Source organism: Paramormyrops kingsleyae, chromosome 6 (assembly GCF_048594095.1).
Source record: "Paramormyrops kingsleyae isolate MSU_618 chromosome 6, PKINGS_0.4, whole genome shotgun sequence".
Taxonomy (NCBI): Eukaryota; Metazoa; Chordata; class Actinopteri; order Osteoglossiformes; family Mormyridae; genus Paramormyrops; species Paramormyrops kingsleyae.
The window spans coordinates 36801795-36827781 of record NC_132802.1 but is presented as its reverse complement, the minus strand read 5'-3'; the positions used below and the strand labels follow the sequence as shown (position 1 = coordinate 36827781).

Genomic DNA, 25987 nt, shown 5'->3' with positions numbered 1-25987 from the left:
ATTGCAGAATGCTGGTATTTCAGTGCTGCATCAGAAACACCCGCCTGAAATTAATACTGAGGATAGAAAAGTTCACATTAAAGTAATATGACACAGAATGCGGAAGTGTTCATTAAAGAGCTCTATTAGTATAGTCCACAATGACGAAGTCCCACCTTCTTGGTAAATACTGTATAATGTGGCTGCTGGGGGTATAGGTTTCTTAAATGACACTTAGGGTGATTGCATCATTGACAATGACAGATTAACGTGCCTTTGTTGATTGTGTTGATAAGTGGGGATGTGCATAACATGGTGCATGAGTAGATAGCACTATTAACCTGACTCCGCAGGGATGGAAGCTCAAATTCAAAGGTCTGCATTTACGCAAATTGGACTCTCTAATTTTCCCGTAATATGTGTGAGTTTGTGCCCTGTAATGGATTGGAATGTCAGCCAGTGTATCTTCTGCCCTGCGACCTGCACTTCTGCAAATAAGGCAGAAATGAATATATGTTTGTGTTTTATATCAATAAGGAATTAAAACTGCATATTTTGTCTGGAGAAAGGCCTTGTACCCAGTGAGGGAGAATTCAGTGAAGTATGTTGGCTGGGTTTAACATCAAAGTTTTTAGAGTGTCGTAAGGAAAGCTACACAGTTCATGAAAACTTTATTATACTCGGTTAGCTCTCTCTGTAGCAGGTAGAGGACAGGGCGGACATGAGCCAATTTGGAAGCAGCACCAAGCGGGTCCCACCAAATGCCAGGCGAATAGGGGACGGGAGCCTGGCCTACTTTTACAAGCTTTCAACTTCTGAAGGAGAAGGACAGGGATAGATGAAACCCAGCAGTGGCCGGGGGGGGGCGCGAGCAGGAGCTGCAAGGCCGTGATCACAGTGAAGAAGCCCACGTGCGTGAGGATGGACTTCAGAGAAGACTCTCCTCTAGAGGTCAACGCATGTGGCAGGAATAGTGGAAGTTTCATTGATTTGATTCCGTAATTGAAGAAAGTCATGTTATATGTTGGGTAGTTTTTTTTGAGTATTCAATGGATTTTTACATCCTACGGGACACATGAAACTTAACATACCATATTATTTCTTGTATTCTGTTCTCTGGAGATGGCAAGTGAAACCAGACCCGGTTCCTTAGGTTTATGACACTTCAGCCTTGCTTTTTCAGACCAAGCTTTCTTACTTTCCCATTTTTATACACATATGTCCAGTAGTGGTCTATTAATCATTATTTTCCTGGAATGATGTATTAGGTCATTAGCTGCTGATTTCCGCTGAGAGTACAGCCTTTTTCCCTCAAACTACATCTGTCCTGCTCTAAGGATCTCTCACAGTTCACACCTTCTGGTCGGCAGTAGACCAGGAGAATGAGCAGCAGTAGGTCATGAGTATGAGTCAGCTCTCTGGATGGAGCTTGCCTGCTAATGGACTGAGTGGACCTACACCATGGCTAGAAGAAGCCCCATGCATCATTATGGCGAGATCAGAAGCTTTTACTGGGACTGCAGAGCTATTTGGGCTGCTGCCACAAGTGTATGCCTTCAGAGTTCAGGATCTCCTTAGATCATGTCTGGCGTCAATGAACAGTGCATGCTGAAAACTCTTGCATCCACGGCAATGACGAGGCAGGGTCTTACCGAGGGGATCTTGTTGTATTCATTCTTAACGGTACTGGACACTCGGCGTCATAGATGCTGAGGGTGGTCTGCTTTGCAGTCTTTGCAGTGTCTTCATGCTGAGTAAATTTTCCCCCACAAGTTCATGGGACCTGTTGCCAAATTACCTTCTAAAGGCACGTCAATGACTGCGCCGTCAGAAAGGCCTTCTTTTGATGTCAGTCTAAGTAGCCCATGGGCTGGAAATGATTTCACATACAAATCTAACCCTGACCACATTTCAGTATAATCTGAAAATTGGGAAGGATTCAATCCATATTTATGCCATCCATCTTCTATAAGATCCCTTATCCAGCACTTGGTAGCAGTAATTCTGGTGCTGGTTCCAGGGGGCACTGTGGGTGGGATCCCAGGGTGCACTCTCACATGAGGTGAAGACAGGGCTCCCCCAGCTGCATGCTTTTGGACTACAGTGAGAATCCCGCCAGAGACAGACCCAGAGGCGATGAGACCAGAGGACCACGTTCATTCACAGACAGGGCGTTGGTCTACAGCGCCTCATAGGTTGAGCCAGGTAGGCGTTCGGGTCTGGCAGCTATCAGTTTGTGGCTGGTTTAGTGGAAAATGCGGGAAGCAGTCAGTCAGAATGCAGTTCTTACTGCCCGCCTTGGTGCGGCAGTGCTCTGTAAAGCCTCATAGAAGGATAGTCAGCTCAAATGTCTTCAGCAGGCAGTAATAATTGACCACCAGTTGGGAGTCATCACTGCCTCGCCCAGCCCGGTTCTCTATCCTCCATGCCCTGTTCTACCAGAATCACGATGAGTCGGCATCACACCCACGTGAAGACGGGGGAGCCCGTGAGCTCCACACTTGCAAAGCCGGTGCAATCGCACCCCAACAATTGGCTTCCCAATTTCGTCCTTGTTTACAAAATCACTTTCAGAATTTGTTCTAGACTCTGTGTCATTTGAAAAAGGACCCAGAGATATTTCTGGGCTGTGCTGGGTGCATATCGCTGTGTCTGTGTCAGTCTTTGGTAATGATCAATAATGAGTGTAGCCTGATTCTGTTGCTGCCTGCGCACCAAGAGTACTGGCTTTTCACCATTGTCGTGCCCTTCGGATGACCTGATTGACACGTTTCACTGTCCTCATGTGCGTCTTTGTGTGTCGTTGTGCACGTGTCAATGTGCATGAGTGTCTTTGTGTGTCATTGCGTTTCGTTGCGCATGAGAAGGGCTTATTAATTCATGCACACTTTGAATTGTGCCTCAATTTCCTGCTGATGAGTCAGGTTTCAACTATTGAAAAGGAGAGTCTTCATAATATTTCAGCTTTATTACTTATCATTCGGCATCAACATCCTGAAAGCTCAGTTCCAGTCCTAGTTCAGTTTTACAGCATCGTCTGTTCCACTATATCAGTCCTTCCTTACGATAATGACGGTGATTGACTTGTTTTTCCAAAACTGGAATTTCTGACATCCTTCTGACAAATACCGACTTGATGAGTGCTAGACCAGACGGGCAGCATTCCTCATTAGCAATCTGTTCTTGCTGATTAATCTCTCAGCCCATCTCCGCCTCTCTCTCCTTGACCCTTTAGGGTAAATGTCTGCCTGATATTCTGTCTCTGTTGCGTCTGCTCCTCCCTTCAGCTCTTCCTTTCCATCCTTTCCTCTCTCTTCCTCCCTCCGCCAACTTCTGAGCGCACACCCCCCACCCCACCCCACCCCACCCCCACCCTGCCCCGCCGTCTCTCTGCAGCAAAGAGATCCCGTTCAGTGGTTAATCGTCAGTCTGGCTCGCTCGCTCTCTGCCGCTCCGCACACATTACAGATCACAGCAGGGACACTTGCGCTCAGCAGAAGCAGAACAACCGGCTTTTCCCATCCTCCTCTTTCTGTTTTACCTTATCAGGTTGTTCTCATACACTTCTGTTCGAGGTGCTGCACGCAGGCTTATGTTTTTTTTGTTTGATTTCCATTTTGATACCCTTACAAACGCTCACGAGCAAAGAACGATGTTGGAGCGACTGCAGTCCGCACTGAAGACTGTGAAGGACTCCAAACGTAATTATTTTGCTGCTATTTGTCGTCTTTGTTTTGCTGGTTTGTCTGTGTTTATGACTGAGGAATGTGAACGTTCCAGTAGTAAGATGTTTGCATGCCCTTCCTGCGCTCCTGAGTGGGTTAATGTGTTTGTGTCTGTATGTGTACTCATGTGTGGGTATCCATGGCTTATTAATAGCAATATGATCCATCTTTCTTTCAGTAATTACACTGCATAAAGGCTCCTAGATGACCTGAGCATCAGATGCTTGTTTATGGTATTTTTTGGACTCTGCCTTAAGCAAGGGAACTGAAAGCTGTTATTCCAGTTATTCTTCATTCAGATGAGCTCAAGTTAACTGTTTGAACTAGCGACTTGTGAAAACTTGACAGGAACTCATCTGCTAATATTTTGCCCCAGAATATATTTCTCTCTTGCAGAATTTTCACTCCAGTGCCTTGTCTTTGGCAGGGCTGTCGTCGTTGTGTTTTGGGTACTGTCAAGTCACAGAAAATGCCTGTAATGAAGCTCCCTGTTCTCACTCATTGCACTTGGATCACGTGTAACACGGTCCTTGTACACATTGTGTAACTTTGTTGCGCAACCCTCTGAGGATTTAATCCCCGTGGATCTGTGCTTTGGGCACACTCATTTCATATTTCATTACATATTGATTGACCATTGTCATGCTTTTTCTTGCTTTAATTTGCTTGATTAGACAGCGTGCACAGTAGAGGGTTATTCGTAATGTAGCAGGAAGAGAGCATGAAAGTTTTCCGCTCTTGTTTATGATATTTCAGGGAGCGGCTTACAGTCTGGTGTTTGATGATGCACTCCTGCACAGCAGGTTGCCGCTGGATGCATTGTTGCGTGCGTCCATGTGCGTCTGCACCTGCACGTCTTGCTGCTTCAGCTTGCATCCTGTCCCGTTTGTTATGTCAGGGCAACTCCATCCGTGCAACGACTGGCCAACCAGGAATACTGTATGTGAGCGTGTAGAGCTTGTGCTTGTGCCTCTTTGTTCATCACTAAACTTTCAGGAGCCTTACAGGACCATATAATACAAAGAAAAATTAATTTGGCCCAGCTTTTAGTAATATTTAAAGCTTCCTAAATGACCTGTTAACCTCTGCTTATACTGAAACAGAAAAACAACATTCTCATAAGAACCATTATTCTGCCATATTTTAACTTTACGTAAAAGTATTCGGCATATTCAGCATTTGTGTTCAGCATTTGATAAACTTTAGCATAACCATATTCAAACAATGTTATTAAATGACTTCAATACTATTTGCATGCAGCAAGAAATTTTTGCAAAACAGCGGTAAGTAAATCGTTTATTGCATCGTTTATTGCATCCTTTCAACTTCAGGACATAATGCTAATCTGTAAGCTGTTTCCTTTCAGTGTTGCCATGGCAGCTAGAAAGTTCAGTGAGTTTGCATTTTAATAGAAATGTGAAGAGTGGCTGAAAGTAATAGACCCACAATGCACAAAATCTCATAAAGCGCTACTTAGTGTGTTAGAGCCCTATCTAATAACGCTGCTTTTGCCGTGGTATTAAAATTCTTCGAGATCTCAGCATGGGACACGGTGGCATTAGCAAAAAATTTTCTTTGTGACCGGATAGAGCCTCACTGCTAGGACACTCAGACTGGATTTCACTCTTACCTTAATATAATCCCTGGCCGTCTTTTTGCTGGTGTTTGATACAGCAACACCCTCCCTTCATACACAACTTGATTCCTGAAGAATCAGCATTTTGTAGTTGTTAGTAAATGGCAGCAGATGTGCCGGGGGGGAGGGAAATATGTATTTTAATGAAATTTCGTAATCAGTGATAATAAAGTTGAAAAATCTGGCGGCCATGAGTTTCTCCCGGTGATGAATGGAGACGCCACAGTTTCTCTTGCAGAAATGAGAGCCGGAGAGTCTAAGGGAAGCTTGGGTAACGATATCGATGTGTCAGTGCAGCCTGTCATTATTTCTGAGTTGCTTGTGTCCTGTTGTTCCACTCCGCGGCTGCAGGGCAGATCTCTCCCCCCCCCCTCCAGCCCTCGATGTCTGTGACGGTATTAGCAGCTGCCAGCTGCAGGATGGGGATCTTTTCCCCTTCGGTGGGTAATCCTGCAGCTCCGCGTGCTGCTCATATACAGCCCTCAGCAGAACTCCTTCGCTGTAGGTTGTCCGCTCCTGTTCCCCCTTTATACCCCTTTTAGGTCTGGCCATGTCCAGCTGAGGAAAGGTGGCTGTGTAAACACCAAGTGTGTGGACCGCTCAGTGCAATCCTAGTGCCAAGTTACCATGACAAGGAGGTGGAGTAGATGTGCTTTCGCCATGTGCAGACTGTAGGGCGGCGCTGTTGTGATGGTAGGATGTGCTTGTGCCCCTTGCAGACACTAGCTGTGATACTCGTTTTTGTGTCTGAGGTCAGAAGGTACCAGCCTGTATGCCAGTGCTGTGTGCCAGTGCAGTTTACAGAAATCAGACTGGCGAATTCCTTCAGTGCTGCTCTTTTTTGATGCCTACTTTGTATCATGGGATGCTATTGCCTCTGGGACTCGTCAAACCAGCCTCCTCCGTAGCTGGGTACAGGAATAGCCAGTTTTTATGGGGTCCAGACTAAGGGTGTTACCTGAGTGATGTAGCAATGAAGTATTTGCCCCCAGAAAGAAAACATGCGAAAACACAGGGGTGAGGGGGGGGTCCTGGTGAATGTAAACACTGTGTGTCAGGAAAGTTTTATGGGGAAGAGGTGTGTAAAGAGTGAGATGAGCGAGGGGTGGGATACCTGAGTGAGATCTCTGATAGGTGCAATGAACACCGAGGATCTGAGCATCCGCATTCATACTGTAAGGCCCCATGAAACTCCTGTAACGGTGAGGACAGCGTCGAGCTTCTCTGAGAATTACTCAGCACGGCTGTGAGGAGGTGTTCAGCTGCTGGCACAGTGCCGCTCAATTTCACCAGCCGTATCAGAAATGAAATCTCTCCAGATCTTCAGAAATAGCAGTTAAGACTGTTTTAAATGGCAACAATCGAATCAAAAATTATATAGATTTATTGTGGTGCTTTGCCTACTCCGGATTTTGGCCCTATTGTGTGGTGTCCCATCCGAGGCCAGCGGGGGGCGCCGGCAGTGTCTCCATACAATTGGAGACGCTGCTCTTGGCAGTGCTCAAATGCTGTGTACTCACGCTGTGCGGGTGAGAGACAGGTTACGCAACAGCACTGGCTAAACAGATAGCCTAGTGCAGCCTGGACAGAGGACCAGGCCTGAGTGTCATCCTGAGCAACGGCCAGGGCGGCTGGGGCCAACATGACACACACACACACATATACACACACATATACACACATGTGCGCACACACACATATACACACACATATACACACATGTGCGCGCACACACATACACACATGCGTGCACACACACACACATACACATGCGCGCACACACACACACACACACACACACACACACACACACATGCACGCACACATACACACATGCGTGCACACATACACATATACACACATGTGCGCGCACACACACACACACATATGCACGCACACACACACACACATACACATGCGCGCACACACACACACACACACACATGCATGCACACATACACACATGCGTGCACACACACACACATACACATGCGTGCACACACACACACACACATATGCATGCACACATACACACACACACACGCGCACACACACACACACACACTGTTTTTTTGATTGCAGTCACAGATTTTTTATAAAATTGAGTTTCCCCTTGTGGAGAATGAAACAATGGTCCCTACAAGGTCAATACAGCAGGTCTTTTTCACATTGTGGGGATCACAATGTAATGTATGCATAACCAACTGTAGCGAATGCGATCTTTATATATGGAGTTTTCAAGTGAAGTTAAAAATACTTTATTTCACATATTGCTAAGCGTGCTTCCGGATGTAGGCTCACTGGGCCCTGTACTGCATAACCGGTATGGAAAATGAATGGATAGGTTTAAAGATAAAAAAATATATATTTTCAGGCTTCAGAGTCCTTACTGTTTTATTTTGCATGTTTGTCCTGGAGCTTTACTACAATACAGAACATTTCCCAGTGGGGCTTTGAGCAGGACTGTCTCAGGAAGTGAGAACGGGAAATGACTGCAGGAACGCAGGTGCTGCCGTTTTGTTCCTGTGAACAATAACACGCTGCTGTTCATCACGCAGGCACTGGGGGCAGGCAGGGCTGCTGCCTCTCCACCCCCCCCAGCTCATTCCCTCATATCCAGCTGTGGATCCTTATCTGACAGGGCGTGTGATCGCCGCCCCCCCCACACAGGCCGTAAGGGGGGGGGGGGGTGAGTCCGTGCGCTTTGGTGTTTAGCGGCACAATGTGCTCTGTGTCCCGCTTACAGTGTGCTGCACTCTCTCAGTGTCACGACATCCTCACCACGTCACTGATGCTATTCATGACATAATAGCAACAGATCGTTCATAAGTCAGCCTACGTTAAAAATACCCTGTTTGTGTGGTTTATGTAACATAGTGTGTGTTTAATTGGCTCTGCGGGAGACTGTGTCGGCTTTTCTCGGCAACACAGAGGCTTTCCTGCTTGCCGTTCCTGGGCACTCCGCCCAGGTATTGAGCAGAGTGCTGGAGCCCCCCCCCCCCCCGGGCACACATATACAGAGAAACACACAGACACACTGAGAAACGGATCCACTTAAAGCACAGACGCAGGAACAAATACACACATCTCCGTGAACACAAAAGCAAATTCTATGCACAGAGAATCACGGAGACATTTTAATGCGGCAGGGAAGCGTGATGTTCCTTTGCGGGCGATTTTCACAGCACAGTGAGCAGATTTTCAGCTGCGCCAACCACAGGTGTCTCCTAGTGGGAGCAAACCCTGCAGGCCCCCGCGTCACTGCAGACCATCACTGCGCATCTTCGACATGTCACTGCAGACCATCACTGCGCATCTTCGACATGTCACTGCAGACCATCACTGTGCATCTTCGACATGTCACTGCAGACCATCACTGCGCATCTTCGACAGGCTCCGGGGTTTTTCCGGCCCCTGAGGCCCATATCACTCTGGGGAGTCCCTGTCCAGTGGAGTCACAGTCCGGTGGAGTCACCGTCTTGCAAAGAGTGCTTGCAAGCCATCAGCTCAGAGCTATCGTTCTGGGGTAAAAACCTGTCCTACACTACTTGAGAGAGAGAGTGAGGACTCAGCATTTACACAGGAGATACGTACAAATTCCGCAATGAAAGGCTCGTTGTGCAGGTGGGTCACATGTTGGACGGCGAGTGCAGTAACACTGGGATCAAATGGAAGTGCTAATATTGACTTTGGGGCTGTATCAGGGGCTGATTGCAGAGGGCAAGGACACGGAGAAAGCAGGGGGGGTGAGAGGGGAGGCACGGCAGGGGAGGGGGTAGACAGGTGGATCAAGGAGGAAAGGCAAGCAGAGCACTGCAGGTAGAGTGTTTGCCTGGACAGCTGTGTGAATGTGTGTGGCTGTGTGCATTCCAGAGAGCGCTAAAGCATGCTAACAATGCTAACAGAATTACATGCATATTCACGGTTATAATTTCCTACAAGGAAAAGTCACTTTGCCAGTGTCATACATAGAGATGTTGTCACATGAAGCCCTGTCCCTCACCAACAGAGAAGCCCCTCTGAGTAACAAAGAATAAGAGTCTGTGTGTCATTCTTTGTGAATTAATGACAGAAGCTTATTTTACAAATTATTCAAAAACCTCTCTGTCTCACCCATAATGGTTGTGCATGAATGTGCAAATAAAACCTTTATTCTGGTGTTTTTTTAGTGCTCCAGTGTTCAGACAAACAGCAGCGGAGCTGAAAGTCTCCATCTCAGGACACACACACACACACACACACACACACACACACACACACACACACACACACACACACAGAGTGAGCTTTATCTCCAGCGGGCCGAACAGATCAAAATAACACTTAAGTTTAGGACACGGTTCCAGGATGCAGAGCAGGAGTATAGTTAACCAGGAGTAATTTTTAATGAATGCTGGTTTTAGGCATAGTTACCACATTAAAAATGGACCCAGTCACCAAACAAAATATAATCTGCCATATTAGTAATGAATAAATACTTATATTTGCTATATGCTAATGTAAAGGTGTCATAAAACACAGTGTGAAAAGTACAGTAAAAATCAAACACAGCCATTTGAAGTGGAATAAACAAGTCTGCTTTGTGAACCATTTCTGTTAGCTAGTGGTGGATTATGCTGGAAAAAAATAAATAAGATGCTTTTCTGATTGAGGAGAACTGAGGGCAGAAGTGCCTGTGTGCAAATGGCTTAGAGCCACAGGGTTTTTTTTTTTAAACAAATTTTGGAGGTTATTTTGAATCGTTTTTGTCTTGAAGCGTATTTAATATTTAATATTATAAGTGCTTAAGGAGGCACAGAGGGACGCAGGTGCAACTAAAAACCCCTGGAAGGGTGAGAATTATCCAGGAAATACAGGTAGTTAATTATGCAGGCTGTGGTCACTGATTCGAGAGGAAGCGTCTCTTCTCCCCCAAACGGGCCTGCTGATGAAGGTGCAGCCATCCCCGCGGCGGAGTCTTCCTCCAGACTCTCCCTGCGCAGTGGGCTTTCAGCCAGGCTGGTGAAGACGGGCGCGTCCCGCTTGGGGCCGCTGACCATGTCCTGTTAGCACTCTTTGTGGCCGATAGTGACCTTTGGTGAACACAAAGAATATATTGCTTACAGTTCTGATTCGATTTTCCCTGTCAGTGTGTTTGTTACGGAGCTTCCCTGCTTACTGTGCTCAGCCCTGGGTCCCCTGTCCTCATTGCGGGCAGGATGAGGGGCAGAGTGACTGACAGCTGTCAGCTGACAGGCAGCAGGGAGGCTGACGAGAAGGCAGGCAGCAGGGACCCGTGTGCAGGCTGCTGTGTAGGAAAGGAAGGGGACAGGTTTCTACTCACAGAGTAAGCTGAGAGGATGTACTCAGGGTGCACGCGCCTTACAGATGCACATGGGATAACCACGCTGGCTAAAACATCTGGCAAGTTCTGTGCCTGGTTTTCCAAAAACCAAGTCGGAATAATTCATTCTAGAATGGCATGAAGAAACCTTTCGGGTCTCGTGGGTTGATAGAACCTTTCGGGTCCTTTTGGCTGAGGGATCCTTTTTGGTCCTGTGGGCTGATGGAACCTTTCGGGTCGCTTTGACTGAGGGATCCTTTTGGGTCCTGTGTGCTGATGGAACCTTTCGGGTCGTTTTGGCTGAGGGATCCTTTTGGGACCTGTGGGCTGATGGAACCTTTCGGGTCGTTTTGGCTGAGGGATCCTTTTGGGACCTGTGGGCTGATGGAACCTTTCGGGTCGTTTTGGCTGAGGGATCCTTTTGGGACCTGTGGGCTGATGGAACCTTTCGGGTCATTTTGGCTGAGGGATCCTTTTGGGTCCTGTGGGCTGATGGAACCTTTCGGTTCCCCCTAACTCTGGCTTGGCATAAACCAGTCGCTGTCATCTGGGGCAAGATGTGATCCTCTCCTTTTGTTATTTTATGATTTGCTGACTCTCGTCATACAAAGGTCATTTTACTGAGGTGAAATTACACCCCCTACTGGTCATAAGAAAATTGTATTGTAAAGCTTGTGGTAGTCATATCAATGTGTATTTATTTATTCTAAATGTGCTTACTATTTTTTATACAAATTTACATGTTTAGCTCTGTTTTGAATTGAATTGAATTGAATTGAATTGTTTACCATATCCTGTAACGAATGACCTGGAGGAACACCTGGAGTCGCTATATCATCATTCATCGCATAGATGACAAGATTTTGCCACCTGTGTGACTTATAGCACCAGTGAAGTATGGCATGCTGTGACATGTCTGTGTGAGTGCCCCCTGTGACACTGAGGACAAGTGTATCAGCCAGTGCCAGGAAGGCGAGTGGAGAGGGTCACTCTGGTCCCCTGGGTGACCTTGCCACTCTCTGCCCTCCTCTGCCACCGTCATCTCTAATCGATAGGAAGGTGCTCGACTCCCGACCAACAGCCTCCATTCCCTCACCACCTCAGTGGCATTTTCATGATGCAGTAAAACGTGGTAAAAGGCCACAGTATGCTAAGTGGCTAAGAAGGTGGATTTAGGATCAGAAACTTTCAGATTTCAGTCTCTGTGGGATCTGTGGGGGTTTGCTTGTATGTCCACATGGATTTTGCTGATTTAATAAATTTGTGTGAGATGTAAGTGCTCATGGATGGATGTGGTAGCTGGGGGCCTGAGCTGTCTGTCCTCTTCAGGATGAGCACCTGAGGGATCCAGTTTGTCTCTCTCTGTCCTCAGCCTCCTCTCTGCTGCCTCACCGATTTGTGACGGTGCGGAGAGGCAGCCCCGCGGCCCGCAGTGGCCAGATCCGGCCCGGGGACCAGCTGGAGGCGGTGGACGGCCGCTCAGTGGTTGGCCTGCCCCACCGAGACCTCGCCCAGATCCTGCGGCGCGCTGGCAACACACTGCGCCTCACCATCATCCCGCGCACCAGCAACAGTAAGGCCTCCTGCTTGGATCCTGTACCTTCCCCTGTCTGCTCACTCCCCTGCCTCCTCACTCCTCTGTCTCCTCACTCCCCTGCCTCCTCACTCCCCTGTCTGCTCACTCCCCTGCCTCCTCACTCCTCTGTCTCCTCACTCCCCTGCCTCCTCACTCCCCTGTCTGCTCACTCCCCTGCCTCCTCACCTGCTCATTTTGGCCTCTCCCAGCAGTTTAGCTTCCTACATTGTGTGTGTGAGCGCCTGAATCTCTCGGCATAATCACACACTACAGCAGTTAGTCAAATGTTGTTAGGTGAGCTCAGTATGTGATTAGCAACATGTAAAGTGTCACTGATCCCAAACTGTCGTTCTCAGATGTCCCGGAACCCACAGAATTTGACGCAGACTATAGGACAAGAAAAACCCAGAGAGCACCGCCTAAGGTAAGGTTAGAGCATGTGTTGTATCTGTGTGTATGTTTGTTTGTGTGCCTGTGAATGTGTTTGCTGTCTAATTAAGAGCTGTGTAGAGACATGGAACCATGCATTCATCTCGTTCCTAGCACATGCACCACCACCCTGTCTGACCTGGTGCCTGTTCTACCTTCAGCTGGACTCCAGGTACTACAGTGTGGATCTGGAGAGGGGTCCCACAGGCTTTGGGTTCAGCCTGCGTGGGGGCAGCGAGTACAACATGGGCCTGTATGTGCTGGGGCTCATGGAGGGAGGACCCGCGTCCCGCAGCCATAAGATGCAGGTGAGGCCTGTGTGCACAGTCCGTACTGCTGGTCTGCGTCTGACAGCAGCAGCCTCTGTGTTTAGCCGGCATTCTGACGGCACACGCTGCCTGAGACCTGCACTGTATTTCAGACACCGGGCATGGCGCTGCCTCACATCCCGGCTTTTAGTTAAGTTAAGGGAGAGATCGGTCCAGCTCAGGCACATGTTAAAAAAGGCAGGAGGATTCCCAGAATATTTATCTACATACATTTTCACAGTGGTGTGTGTGTCTGTGTGTCTCTTTGTGTCAGTGTGTCTCTTTGTGTCAGTGTGTCTCTTTGTGTCCGTGTGTCTCTTTGTGTCATAGGCCCAATCCCAAACTGGTCCCTACACACTCCGCCTCACCACTCCGCCTTCGTTTGCGCGTTCCCGAGACCCGTCGCCATGTTGAAGTGTGTCTCAAAGCAGTAAGGGCTAAGGGGGAGTGGTCGATTATGCCCTCCTTTAGCGAGTCAGCAACGATGGTGGCTCGCGCGATTCCACTACCACTTCCATATCCCACAATTCCTAGCGCACAGGAAACAGAACAGCGCGATAATTTAATAATTGGATTCTAACAGCACTGGGAAATACATATAGAAAGTCTATGTTACATGTTATAATTCATCGCTGCAGAAAAAAAATTAGGAAAGCAGTTATTTATAGGTGGTCAGTACAGATTGATTTTATCGTGATCCGATTACGAGAGATTTTGTGTACTTTTCAAACTAGAAACCACGCGAAGAAACATTCGTACGCAAACTCGATCAACATCACACCAGCAATAACAATTTATGTTTCATATTTGCCTGTTTTTTCCTCTACTGATCTGGATCTGGTATTTGGTACAGAAGTAATGCGTAATGTTTTATGCGTGTAAACTAATTAAGTTTACACGCATGGTAGAAATTGTACAATCGTCAATATGACGTGTACATACTTAAAATTGCTCAGTGCAATAAGACGACGTAGCCGTCGTCTTCTCGCATTAGATAAACTTTGTGCTTTTTTAAAATAACTGATATGTCATTAAAGAAAATACAATACAGCTTCTTGATGGATCCATTTCGTCAAATCACTACGTAATGCATTTCCTCTTTCCGGTAAAGAAGACTGTAAAAAGGCGCTGCGAGGGCAAGTCTGTCTCAAATCTTTCCTGTGACAGTTTCCTTCAGTTTAAGTGCATATGGCGTGTTGTGAGGGTGACTCGGCGGGAGTGTGACTCGAAATGAAGGCGGAGTGTCGAGGGTATAGTTTGGGATTGGGCCAGTGTGTCTCTTTGTGTCAGTGTGTCTCTTTGTGTCTGTGTGTCTCTTTGTGAGTGTTCCCTGTGATAGGTTGATGCCCCGTCCTGGCTTATTTCTTGCTTTGAGCCTGTAGCTTTCAGGATAGGCTCCAGACCCCCCGTGACCCTACAAAGGATAAGCGCATATACAGTAGAAGATGGATGGATGGATACATTGTCGCATTTCAGTCCCCCCCCCCCCACATTCAGTAAAATTCCAGTGACCCATTCGAACATGTGTATGTATCTGTGCTGTTTGCATGAAGCCATGTGTGTCCTGCCCCCACGCAGGTGAGCGACCAGCTGGTGGAGATCAACGGCAACAGCACGGCGGGCATGACCCACAGCCAGGCCGTGGAGCAGATCCGGCGGGGGGGGCACCGCATCCACCTGGTCCTGAAGAAGGGGGACGGATACGTGCCCGACTATGGTGAGGAGGGGGCCCGGGGGGGGGAGGGAGAAACGAGTATTACGTATAGCTTTTACTTACTGCCGGCTGCCTTGTTGTGCGCTGGGAGGGACTCGCCTCTCTGAATGCTAATTCCTTGCTGATTTCTTCTTTATCAGTAAAAGTTTCTCATTCTCCCGCCTTTTTTGGGTTTTTTCTTTTCCTTGCCATTTTTGGGGGTCTCTCTCACTCTTCCTTTGAAGCGGTACTGCTGTTTCTTTTTGGATGGCCACTCTCCTCTTTTCCCCTCTACCCCCTCACTCTCTCCTTCTCTCTTCCTCTCTCTGTCTCCCAGTGGAGCTATCCAGCTTGTCTCTCTGTATGACCAACTCCAAGCTGGGCGAGCCCTGTTTCTATGTCATCGGCCGGACGGAGAGCACGCGGTTGGTAGTGGCTCGGGCCGCCTGGCCTTTGCGTTGCCATTTCCCCCCGGCTTACAGCGTGTCATGTGACTGTCTGCCTTCATCCCTTCACACTCCTGCCATTCGTTCAGTACCAGTAGATGGATTTAACATGTTTACACTGCATTGTCTTCCTGTTTTGCGTCATTGTGTTGTTAAATGACTACTAAAAATAAGTGAATAAATTGCAGAGGGCAATGTAAACCAGCATTCCTGAAACCTGGCCCATTGCATAAGTAGATTCTGCTCCAGCCAGATTCCTGATCAATTTGCTGGCACTGAGATGCGGCAAACATATACTAAATGGGCAAACGTGTGTGGGACCTGCCGCCTGTTCAGCATCTCATTCTGAAAACATTGGTATTAATATGAAGTTGCAGCACCTTTTTTTTTTGCTGTAATTGCTGGAATAATTTTCTGGGAAAGAGTTCCATTCGAAGTTGGGGTTTGCTGCCATTCAGGTTGGGTACTGATGCTGGGTGATCAGATCTCTTCCTGAGTGCTTGTGTGGCCCCCACCTGGTAGCTGAACTTGCTCCCTGACATTTTGACCTTCACAATCTCTTCACTTGGCATTGACCAGGGCAGCTGTGGCAGGTAGGGCTGTTCAATTCCAAACATTTTGGAGTTGCCTGATTTCTGATTTCATTTCCAAGAATTGCAAATCAATTCCAGACAACAGTTTCCTGATTCTTGATTCCAGAGACTTAAAATATAAGAGAAAAAAAGGTCTCATAAAAAGAGAACAAGACAGAGTAGTATGAATGACACGGGATCTTGATACTTTCCAGTTAATTTTATTAAATGAAAGTACAGTGGTACCTCAGTTCTCGAACTCATTAGAACTTGAATTTCTTAAAAGTTGAACCAACCAGTTTGAAAAAAAAATTACCTAGAGCTCGATCTGAATCTCAGAAGTCAAACCGTAACCTAAGATAACTTGTATGCGTGGGGTAATGAGTCACGCGGCACGTTTGTCAGCGGAAACAAAGGGTAACGCTTCAGTCTCAGCCTCGCATTCGCTGTGATAGCATCGTGCATGTTTACACTAGCTGAATACATATATTTAGACAGTAAAAATACATTTTGATGATAGACAGTAACAGTAATTATTATTAGGCTATATAATAAAATACATTTTAAAATAAGGATTTCTTATTCATTATTTTAAGTCAAGTCAAGTCAAGTCAAGTCAAGTTTATTTATATAGCACATTTACAGCAGTTGTAAAACTGCACCAAAGGGCTGTACAAGGATCATAACAAAACAGCAACAAAAACAGAAACAGCAAAAATATTTTAATATTGACAATAAACCATTAATACATTTAATTATAATAATTCAATTCCGTCTGTGTTTTGCCTGCCTTACCTGTAATTTAACCCCGTATTCCCCGATACCCTGACGTCTGCGCCTTTGTCTCCGTTCCGTTCCCGCTCAGCACGACAATATTATTATAATTAAATGTATTAATGGTTTATTGTTAATATTAAAATATTTTTGCTGTTTCTGTTTTTGTTGCTGTTTTGTTATGATCCTTGTACAGCACTTTGGTGCAGTTTTACAACTGCTGTAAATGTGCTATATAAATAAACTTGACTTGACTTGACTTAGAAATTCCAGTTCTAATGAGTTCGAGAACTGAGGTACCACTGTATTTTTTTGCCCCTGTCCCAACTTTTTGAACTGTGTTGCTGGCATCAAACTCAAATTGACCATATATTTGTCATAAAACAATAAAAATTCAAAATTTGATATGTTGTCTTTTTTCTGTTTTCAAATACATATGGGTTTATGCAATTTGAAAATCATTCCATTCTGTTTTTATTTACATTTTGCACAGTGTCCCAGATTTTTTGGTAACGGGGTTGTAACAACACCGTAACAACCGATCATTAACATGCACCGTATGCGGTAGCCTCTGGGTCCACAAAATTCTTTTTTTTTTTTTTTTTTTTTACAGGGTAGAGAAAAGCTCAAAACTGAAACATTTGTACTTTTGACATACACTTGAGGTAAACAATGACCAAGAACAGATCGGTCTGATTGGACAGAAATAGTCCAATCCTATCAGGGCACGAACTGTCGACGTGACAACACTATAGCGACCAATCAAGGCAGTTATCGGCGCACAGCGTTCGTAGCAACCTCCACTCGAGTCCACAGAATTTCATTTTTTGACCGGTGCTCAGAAAGCTCAAAACTGAAAAATATTCAGTTGACCCCAATGCTTAGGAGTAGATCCCAGCTGTATGGAATCCAAGCACTAGTAGCAGGGCAGAAATGTGGAAACGGAGTTTGGAAAGATGGTGTCCTATGATGGTGCCAAGTGGAAAGTCACTAATCTCTCCTGTACAGCCACCCATTCTGTTGCTAATGCTTTTGGCAGGAGATTGCGTGACTGGGTGTCTAAGTATAGTGTCAGCAGTGGGCGTGGCTTATCAGTACAGTGTCAGCAGTGGGCGTGGCTTAATTAGGCATTTCCTCTAATTAATAGGTGTGTCCACATACTTTTGGCCATATAATGAATGGTAGCTCTATTAGAAGATAAATTCAACAGGTCTGTTCTGCTATTAAGAAAGTAAGATAAGCCTCTTAATTTGGTGAATTTGTGCAGTTTGTAGAAGCCCGTACAGATTTACTGTGAAATTGCTATGAATCATTTATTCACTTAACTGATATGCAGCCCTAAATTAAAAACACATTTACATTAATTCATTTTCAGCACAAATGGGGCAGACAAAACCAGCATTGTTTCATTATTATATAAGCCTGAACAATCTGTCTGACGGGTCAGAGCACAGTCGTCGCTCAATCAGCAGGCCTGCTCGGCTTAAGAGCTAGCTCAGGACAAAAGCTGCATTCACAAAGCTTAGGAGGATGGAGAGTCCAGTGTAGGCAGTCAGTGCTGTTATCCCTGGCCTCCTAAGCCACCTCTGGGCCAGCAGGTGGAAGCCCCAAGGCATCCTGATCTAGCTACTGTTCTCCTGGATCTTGGACATCTTGTTCCATGACTCATACAGTATGCAATATCCTCTTCCTCCTCTTCCTCCTCCTCCTCCTCCTAATCAGTGAGACAGATGGTTCAGTACACTTCATTTCATTTACATTATGTCACTGTGACAACTGATGTGTTTGTAAGTCAGCGGGAAGCAGATCACCTGCCGTAGCCATAACCCTGGTGTTTCTCTCCTCTGTCTCCTTTGTGTCTCCAGGCCGTAAACCCAGAGCAGCCTCCCCGTCCTCCTCACTTTACCGGGAGGACCCGGGAGTGACTGCCGTTGAGGACCCTGACACTCTTCTCAGGTGGGGTCAAAGGTCGAAGGCAGACAAGAGGGGGGGGGTGAGGAAGGGACAACACAAAAAAAGTGGGAGCCAGGGAAGAAGGAGAGGTGAAAAGGGAGGGAAGAGGACACCTGACAGTGATCTGGAGTGGGAGGAGAGGAGTGAAAGGCTAGGTCACCTTCAGGGTCAGAGGTCACAGTCTTTGGGGAATAGTGGAAAGGGGAAGGGCGCCCATAGTTTGCCTCAGGATGAGCTGGGCAACTGGGGAGGCAGCAAGGATGAGGAGGTTATGGAGGGAGCAGTGGACAGAGGGAAGGTGAAGGAGAAGAAGCGGGAGAGGGGGCGGCAGGCTGCGGGCGAGGAGAGGAATGACAAGAAGGGGAAAACGAGCACGGGGGAGTTGAAGGAGAGAAAAACACACCTACCCTCGGTCAGCGGGAGACTACCCCAGCCCAGAGCAGACAGGAGCGGAGGGGATCACAGCAGGGAGCGTCCACAGCCCTCGGCCGAGATGGAGGGTGGCGCCGCGCCTGATACAGCTCCCTTCTCCTTCCTCATGTCTCTGGACAGAGACACCGAGTCTGAGTCAGGGGCCAGTCTGTCCGGGACCAGCGTGTCCGGGGCGAGTATATCGGGGTTCTCTCTCTCAGACACCGGGGTGCCAAGAGAGCCAGCCGCCCCCTGGGGCCCCCAGCCCTCCCCCGGCTCCCTGTCCCCCGGCCCCTGGCTCCGACCGAGTCAGCATAAGCTCTCTCAGATACTGACAGGCAAGCGGCTGGAGAGAGGGGATGGGCAGCAGGCTGGCAGAGCAGACATCCAGACATCAGACGGAGACAGAGTGGGACACACGCGAGTCCTCCGTGTATCCGACCTGTCATGATTACGCCTTTTTCCATTTTCACACCGATCCTCCTGCATGACTGATTTACCACCTGTAAAACTGACTCCTAGTGCCATCTAGAGGACACTAAACCACATAGCAGAAGATGGAGCGCAGTTTTCCTTTGGTTGCACCAGCAATGCTACCCGCTAGTGTTAGAGCCCCACTTGATATGTTTGTTCCTATTTTAACCCTGGCTTTCTATCTTTTTATATTGAGATTTATTTACATTTAAAGCTGGACATGTAAAGAGCTCTGGGACCAATTTAGAAACTCCTCCAGTCACCAGATCCTACAGCAAGCTAGATGCTTCTCTTTTGACAATTGAGTTCTGTCCTGTAACATATGGTGTAGAGCGGATACAGTCTTCATTAATGGTCGGGGCAGGAGTCAAGTAAAGGTCAGTGTTGAGTTGCCGTTCTGGAAAGTAGCATGAAAAGTATGTTCTACCAACAAGGGATAAATCGGTCTCTCACTTTGCCTTGTGCCTTTTTCTTCCTGAAACTAAAGTTCAACCAAAAAATATTTATACTGCACAAAATCACACCTCTGCAGACACCTCCATCAGATCACTGTTGGCCATCGTCACCCTGATGTCCGAAAAGAAATTAAATTTTATTTATTGCTAAAGAAAATGCAAGTAATATGAAGTGCCTCATTCTTATTTTCAAGCAGGCAGTGGCGTCTGTATAAGGTAACTGCAGGTGTCTTCAGCGTAGAATATCATTGTCCCATTGTCTGGTCCATGCGGACATCCATGAGTCGCAGTGACCTCACATCATAAATGTCCACACATTTTTTCTTTTTACATTTAAACATCTCGTTGCTATTTTCTTAAGATGTATAGACTTGCCTATACGTTTGTATTATTGGTTCTGTTGTATAAACACTTCCATTTATTTCATAACATGTGAAACGACCACGGCATTAAGATGCCAATCTCAGTCACTAAATGTCTTCCTTCTGCCCTTTCCTTTTTGGCCCAGTCTTTTCTCCCCTAAATCACATTGTTCGACTTGAGCTTTTTTGTATTCAGGGGACAACAGAGCATTTTTGGCTGGTCTTCTATGCATTTTTGAGGATTCGCTGGTTTTGATTTCTGGTTGCGTTTTGACGAAGGATGAAGGATGAAATGCAGTCCCTCCCTGGTGGGCAGAGTAACCGAGTGCTGGGTAAATACAGATGAGAAGGTGTTGTACTGTACATGAATATGCATCCCGCGTATTACCTCACTCCTACGAGCAATAAGAAGCCATTAACCACCACTAGGATGTGTGCACTCCACGTACACGTCCTCTCTGCTCGTTAATATGGATCAGTGGTTAATTTCCTAGTGAGCGCCATTGTTCTGGAAGTTGGTATGTGCGTATTTTTAATCTGAACATTTGTGTAAAACTGTAAAGGGAAAGGGGCTCATCTGATTTTTATACTGTTGGCGAAAAAAAAAAGATGTTCAGGGATTCATACAAATATCAGTAGATGCCATTCTTTCCAGATCTCTGTTTCTAATCATTTGCTCAACAGAGGGATCGGCCCACGGCCACTTTTAAACCCAGAGGTCTACACGCTTCCCATTTACAGTAAAGAGCCAGAAATTTGCTGAATCAGTTCAAACTAAGTCTTCTGTTTAAGGTTCCAGCAGTCTGAACTATCCTGGGAAATGACTGGGCAACCTTTGGTCACTAAAACACTTATTCAAACATGACCCCGCCTCCAAGCTGACGCTGTGGTGGCAGACTGGAGGTCACTTGTATTTATGATGTGTTGATGGTCACATCATTTCAGGACCTGCATGTAATGGAAGGATTACTCTTTCTGGCACCATTAGATTTCTTCTTCCTGGTGATGTGTCCTTCACATTCCCAGATCTAAGAATTTGTTTAAACAACAACAGTAAAAAAACTATGGTAACGCTTTACTCAAGGGGGCACAAGCAACTTAGTAACTCAGTTACTACTCAAGTACCAATCATGAACATGAACTGCATGAAATACATGACCTATTATGATTGATTAATGATGAACCAACATTGGATCAAAACATAACATTTAGTTCCTGGTTAATTAATACATTAAGTAAGAGTGTATTACTATATGATTTATGCCCCTCAAGTAATGTGTTACCAAAACTAGTGTGTCTTACAGAAATGCAGCAGTAAAGCTGTCCCGGAGGAGTGTCGCTTTCAGTAACAAGGCTTTTTGTATGAACTCTCATTCTCACAGCAAAACTGGCAGTGTGCTCTGCAATATATTAACACTGTCGGTCTTGCTGTGACAGGAACTTGCAGCGGATGGTCACTAGTTTAACATCAGATTCATGCTGGATACTTGTCTCTGTGCTCTAGCCAACCTGTTAACAGTGGATGCAGTTCATAGAAATGGCACAGTGCTAGTTCAGGAACATACTCATCAGCCAGATGTGCCCGGAATAGTGATACTGAGCTGTACAAAATACAAGCACTGCACAATGGGGCATGTGAGGAATGGTGATATTTGCAAAAGGTATATTTCTCTGATTCCTCAAATGTCCTGCTCAAGCACTTTGCACAATACAGTGCGCATGCACACACACGCACACACATGCACACGCATGCACACACACACAAAAACACATCCCAATAACATCATTGCTTTCGCATATTGTAATGTTGCACGGTGCAGCCCGTCACCGATCTGGTCCATAAATTGCACACTTTGAGCGTCAAACCCACGTCGGTGTTTAGGTGCATGCAGATCAGTCTGTGTCTTGTTCATGTACATACCCTGGCTTTGATATTCATTTAGATATTATTGCAGCCAAAAAAAAAGGTGCATTGAAAATAGCCTTGCTTTTGTTCTCTGCAGCTACGCATATACACAGTATATATGTATATATATATATATATATACCTCATGCTACCTGTCTCACAGACCCTATGAGTGGAATGGAGAGCTGCTAAAAGTTTGCCTGCCTGAAGAGGAAAGCTGCTGATGGAACTCCTTGTAGCTGTGGAGCCCCTGCTTGGCAGGAGCGTCCCTTTAGCCCCAAAGTACTAGTGTGATGACATGCATGCTTCCAAAGCCCATGTTCATGGCTGGGCCGGTTCAGGCCTCAGCAGCCCTGCCCCGCTATTGTTTAAGCCGGAAAAAGAGCCTGACTTTAATGACACCCAACCGTAGTCCAAGGATCCGGCTACAGCTGCGGCTACGGCTACGGCTACGGCTAGTCAGTATTCTCCTCTATCTGCTGACTAATAATAAGAGTGATTATTATTAGTTAATGCTATTCACTGTGAACAAATTTCTCTCCTTTTATGAATTTTATGGGGGGGGGGGAAATGACGTTAAAACTAACACCTAATATTTTAATCACATACTAATGCCCTGAAAGTATTGAAATCTGTGTATTGCTTGGCAAACCAAGCAGAAAGCTAATGAAAAATCGCACCTGAGTTTTTAAGAAAGAATGCACTCTCACTTGGTATTAAGAAGTGAAGCACCAACTTAATTTGCACGCAGGTTTAATTGCGTTTGGCTCATAAGTGAAGAGAGTTATGTGACTGTTACGTTTCCCAGCGGAGAATTGGGGAATTCTCTCCTCTAGAGTTATTTCTGTACAGGTTTGACCTTGTATTTGAGCCGGTGGTCACATTGACATTGGTGTCTATGGCTGTATGTATATATAAATATCACTATAAATACAGGTGTACAGTTTTGTTCTATGAGTATACTTGTTATATTATTATTGTTATGTTTCTGAATGCATAAACAGGGAATTTTGAAAACTGACAAGATAAATGCAATTGCTGAAATAAAATAGTTAAAAACAGTCGTTTTTTTTGTGTTTTTTGACCTGTGTCTAGGCTGGAATGTGCCTTTATACTTGGGCTTGTAACAGTGGTTGTCTGTCCCTTACATCAACAAATTAAGTCTAAGTACCTTTTTTTTTAAAAAAATCTGCTGTTCCTTTATCTGAATTTTATATCCTCCTTTCCAGGGTCAGCCTATTTCATTTTATTTAAAATGTTTACTTAATGTTTAGCTCTGAGTATGTCAGTTTATTGCATGTTTGTCATCTACCAAAATGCCATTTGTAGTGGAAAGGTCTTCCTAAGACCTTGGCAGGGTGTTCTGTGGAAAGGAAGAAAAGTTCACCACCATCCAGCAGAGGGCGTACTCTGTCCTTGCTACATTTGTGTCATTCTTACTCTGGCACTGTTGACATGTTACTGTGGGATGCTACCGCAAGTTTGGTGAGAAGCACTTAATATATTTAACTTAATCCGTACTTTGACATGCATATACTCATTTCACCAGCAACTTCATTTGTGTTACCATGTTCTGTTCAAGAATGATAAAAAAATAAAAGTCAGATTTTTTCAGATTTTTGTAGCAAGAACTTCAATGAGAAATAGCAGTGATTTTGTTTGATTTGGGTCAGTTGACCCAGTCAGTCTTTCTAGTGTTAAACCTCAGGTCCTGATTTATGAACATACTTCTGCATTAATCTAGCAGCTATAGGTAATATGCAGCTCATGGGGTCTTAGAAGAGAAATGCTCTAGTCATCAGTACAGGACAGGAATGAAGACAGAGACGTATGACTGGGATTGATGAGGGGTGATCAGCCTCTGAATCTGCATTGTTCAGTGGACAGGATTCTTGATATTTAGCCCATACATAGAGTTGGGGAGGGTAAATTGGACCCTGCCCAATAATTACAATGACAAATGGGGAAAGATGACTGAATTTGCCTTGAAAATAAGGTACAAGAGAGGAGGGAGAAATGCTGTATAGTTTAAATCTACTAATATGTTTCTCATTCTCTGAGATTACTGTTAAAACTTACTGTGGTGGCCACATGAAAGTTCATTGAGAAGGTTGCTGTCCAACCAGGGAGCAGAAGCAGGACCAAACACAGGGCAACACAGGGAGCAGAAGCAGGACCAAACACAGGGCAACACAGAGAGCAGAAGCAGGACCAAACACAGAGAGCAGAAGCAGGACCAAACACAGGGCAACACAGAGAGCAGAAGCAGGACCAAACACAGGGCAACATTACACCATGACATTTCATAATGGAAAACTGAGGAGCAGGACAAAGGCAGACACTTAAATACACAAATAACAAGGACTAACAAAAGGCAGGTGTGAATCATCAATGCGATTATCCAATGAGCACAGTATAGGGAAACAGGCCACAGGTGGAGAAACTTCACTAAGAATTACCAAGCACAGAAACTAGCGAACTTTAATACCAAAACTAGGAAACATTAACTACATACTGGGAAATACACACTAACACAAACACAAGCAGAACAGAATTAAACTGGACACAAATAGGATAAACAAAACTGAAACACTAGAAAACAAAACAAGTGAGGCTGACCTCAATCCCATGACTGCAAGGTTAGAGCCTTGGTGCTACTGCTCGGCCCAGTGAGCTATGCAGCAGGCATGGGAAGCGGGAAAACACTCTAGGGAGTTAGTATGAATACAGAGGGAACAGGACGGCCAGCACCATCTGCTGGCCAAAGGGGGACTGAACACATAGGACTGGGTTGGACAGGCGCTGACTCTGACAGCACTACGTTTAAAATAGTATTAAGGGAAAAAAGCTATGCAAAGTATTGCTATGACCTAAAACCAGAAAAGCTATTCAAATACCACAAGACTATTTGATAGGAGTCAGGCGAAGTGCGAAAAACAAGATCATCCACTAGCAGCAAATTAAACCATTTTACTGAAACGGTCAATGAAGGCGGAGAGCCAGGGAGGTTGTCCCTCAGACAGGACTCAAGATGTTTTCTGAAGGTCATGAGGGACTCTGCTAACACAGTACAGCTGGATAGCACCATCACCCACCGCAGCAACTTCAGAACCAGAGACAGCTCCACATTTTGGCCCAAAATGTCTTAATCTGAGATGCGATGGACAGTCAGGCCCCTGCACCCCTTCTGTGCAAAGGCCTCTGGTCTTAATGAATAGCTGCAAATTCAGCTCATTAGCACTGTGGAGCACTGAGACGCTTACTGCCTGTAAGAATGCCATGTGTAGCTCCCGACCACTACTGCATCCATCTGCAATTGGATTTGTGGATTGTTTTGGGGCTGTGCAGTGCATTGCTGAGCTGTAGATCTCAGTGATTATGATAAATTGGACTTGGATCAAAATGCTGCTCTGTCCACCGGGACTGGCCGATGTCCAGAAGAGGACCTGCCTGCTTTTAAATATTCTACCATTCAAACTAGAACAAGACAGTAGCCGTATAAACGGGGGGGGGGGGCGGTGTCTGCCGATATTGGGGTCCTCCCCTACCCCCCCATTTCTGATGCCCCTGGACCTCACTATATGTATGTGGGATCCTACTGGACTGCAAAAGGGTTAAACCTTGTAGAAATATATTTACTTGTCCCTGTTTCCCTTTCCAACAAATAACATCCTGGATATAAAGCTGTTTCTTGAGGAAACAAAAATGACCAAAAACGGTCTCAAGATTTTAAGCCTGGAGACCAGAAAAAGATATGAACTGAACTGAATAGCTTCAGGTGGAACTGGTGCCCTCTTGGGCACAGCCCTGTTTTTGAAGGTACGGCACATGGCATGCAATCAGTAACAATTATGTTTGGATGAGCTTTATATCCCACTGTCAGAAGATTTCTATTTATCTGTAAAAGGCACTTAGTAAGTCCTTTTTCTATCGCTCAGGGTATAATTAAGATAAATTGTCCACCT

At 45.8% G+C, this 25987-nt stretch overlaps 1 protein-coding gene across 6 annotated transcripts in view; it reads left to right on the top strand.

Moving 5' to 3' along the window:
- LOC111847805 (membrane-associated guanylate kinase, WW and PDZ domain-containing protein 1-like) overlaps positions 1–23083 on the top strand; it is a 65092-nt gene extending 42009 nt beyond the window's left edge. For 5 of the 6 annotated variants that reach the window (XM_072713175.1, XM_023819331.2, XM_072713174.1 and 2 more), the window contains 5 exons: positions 12036–12236; positions 12596–12663; positions 12830–12976; positions 14555–14693; positions 18327–23083. In XM_072713175.1, the coding sequence (XP_072569276.1) occupies positions 12036–12236; positions 12596–12663; positions 12830–12976; positions 14555–14693; positions 18327–19276 (1505 nt within the window). In that variant the 3' untranslated portion in view covers positions 19277–23083. Of the gene's footprint in view, positions 1–12035; positions 12237–12595; positions 12664–12829; positions 12977–14554; positions 14694–15006; positions 15095–18326 lie in introns of all 6 variants that reach the window. The other variant, XM_072713178.1, reaches the window with a different exon arrangement.
- Positions 23084–25987: the final 2904 nt, after the last annotated feature.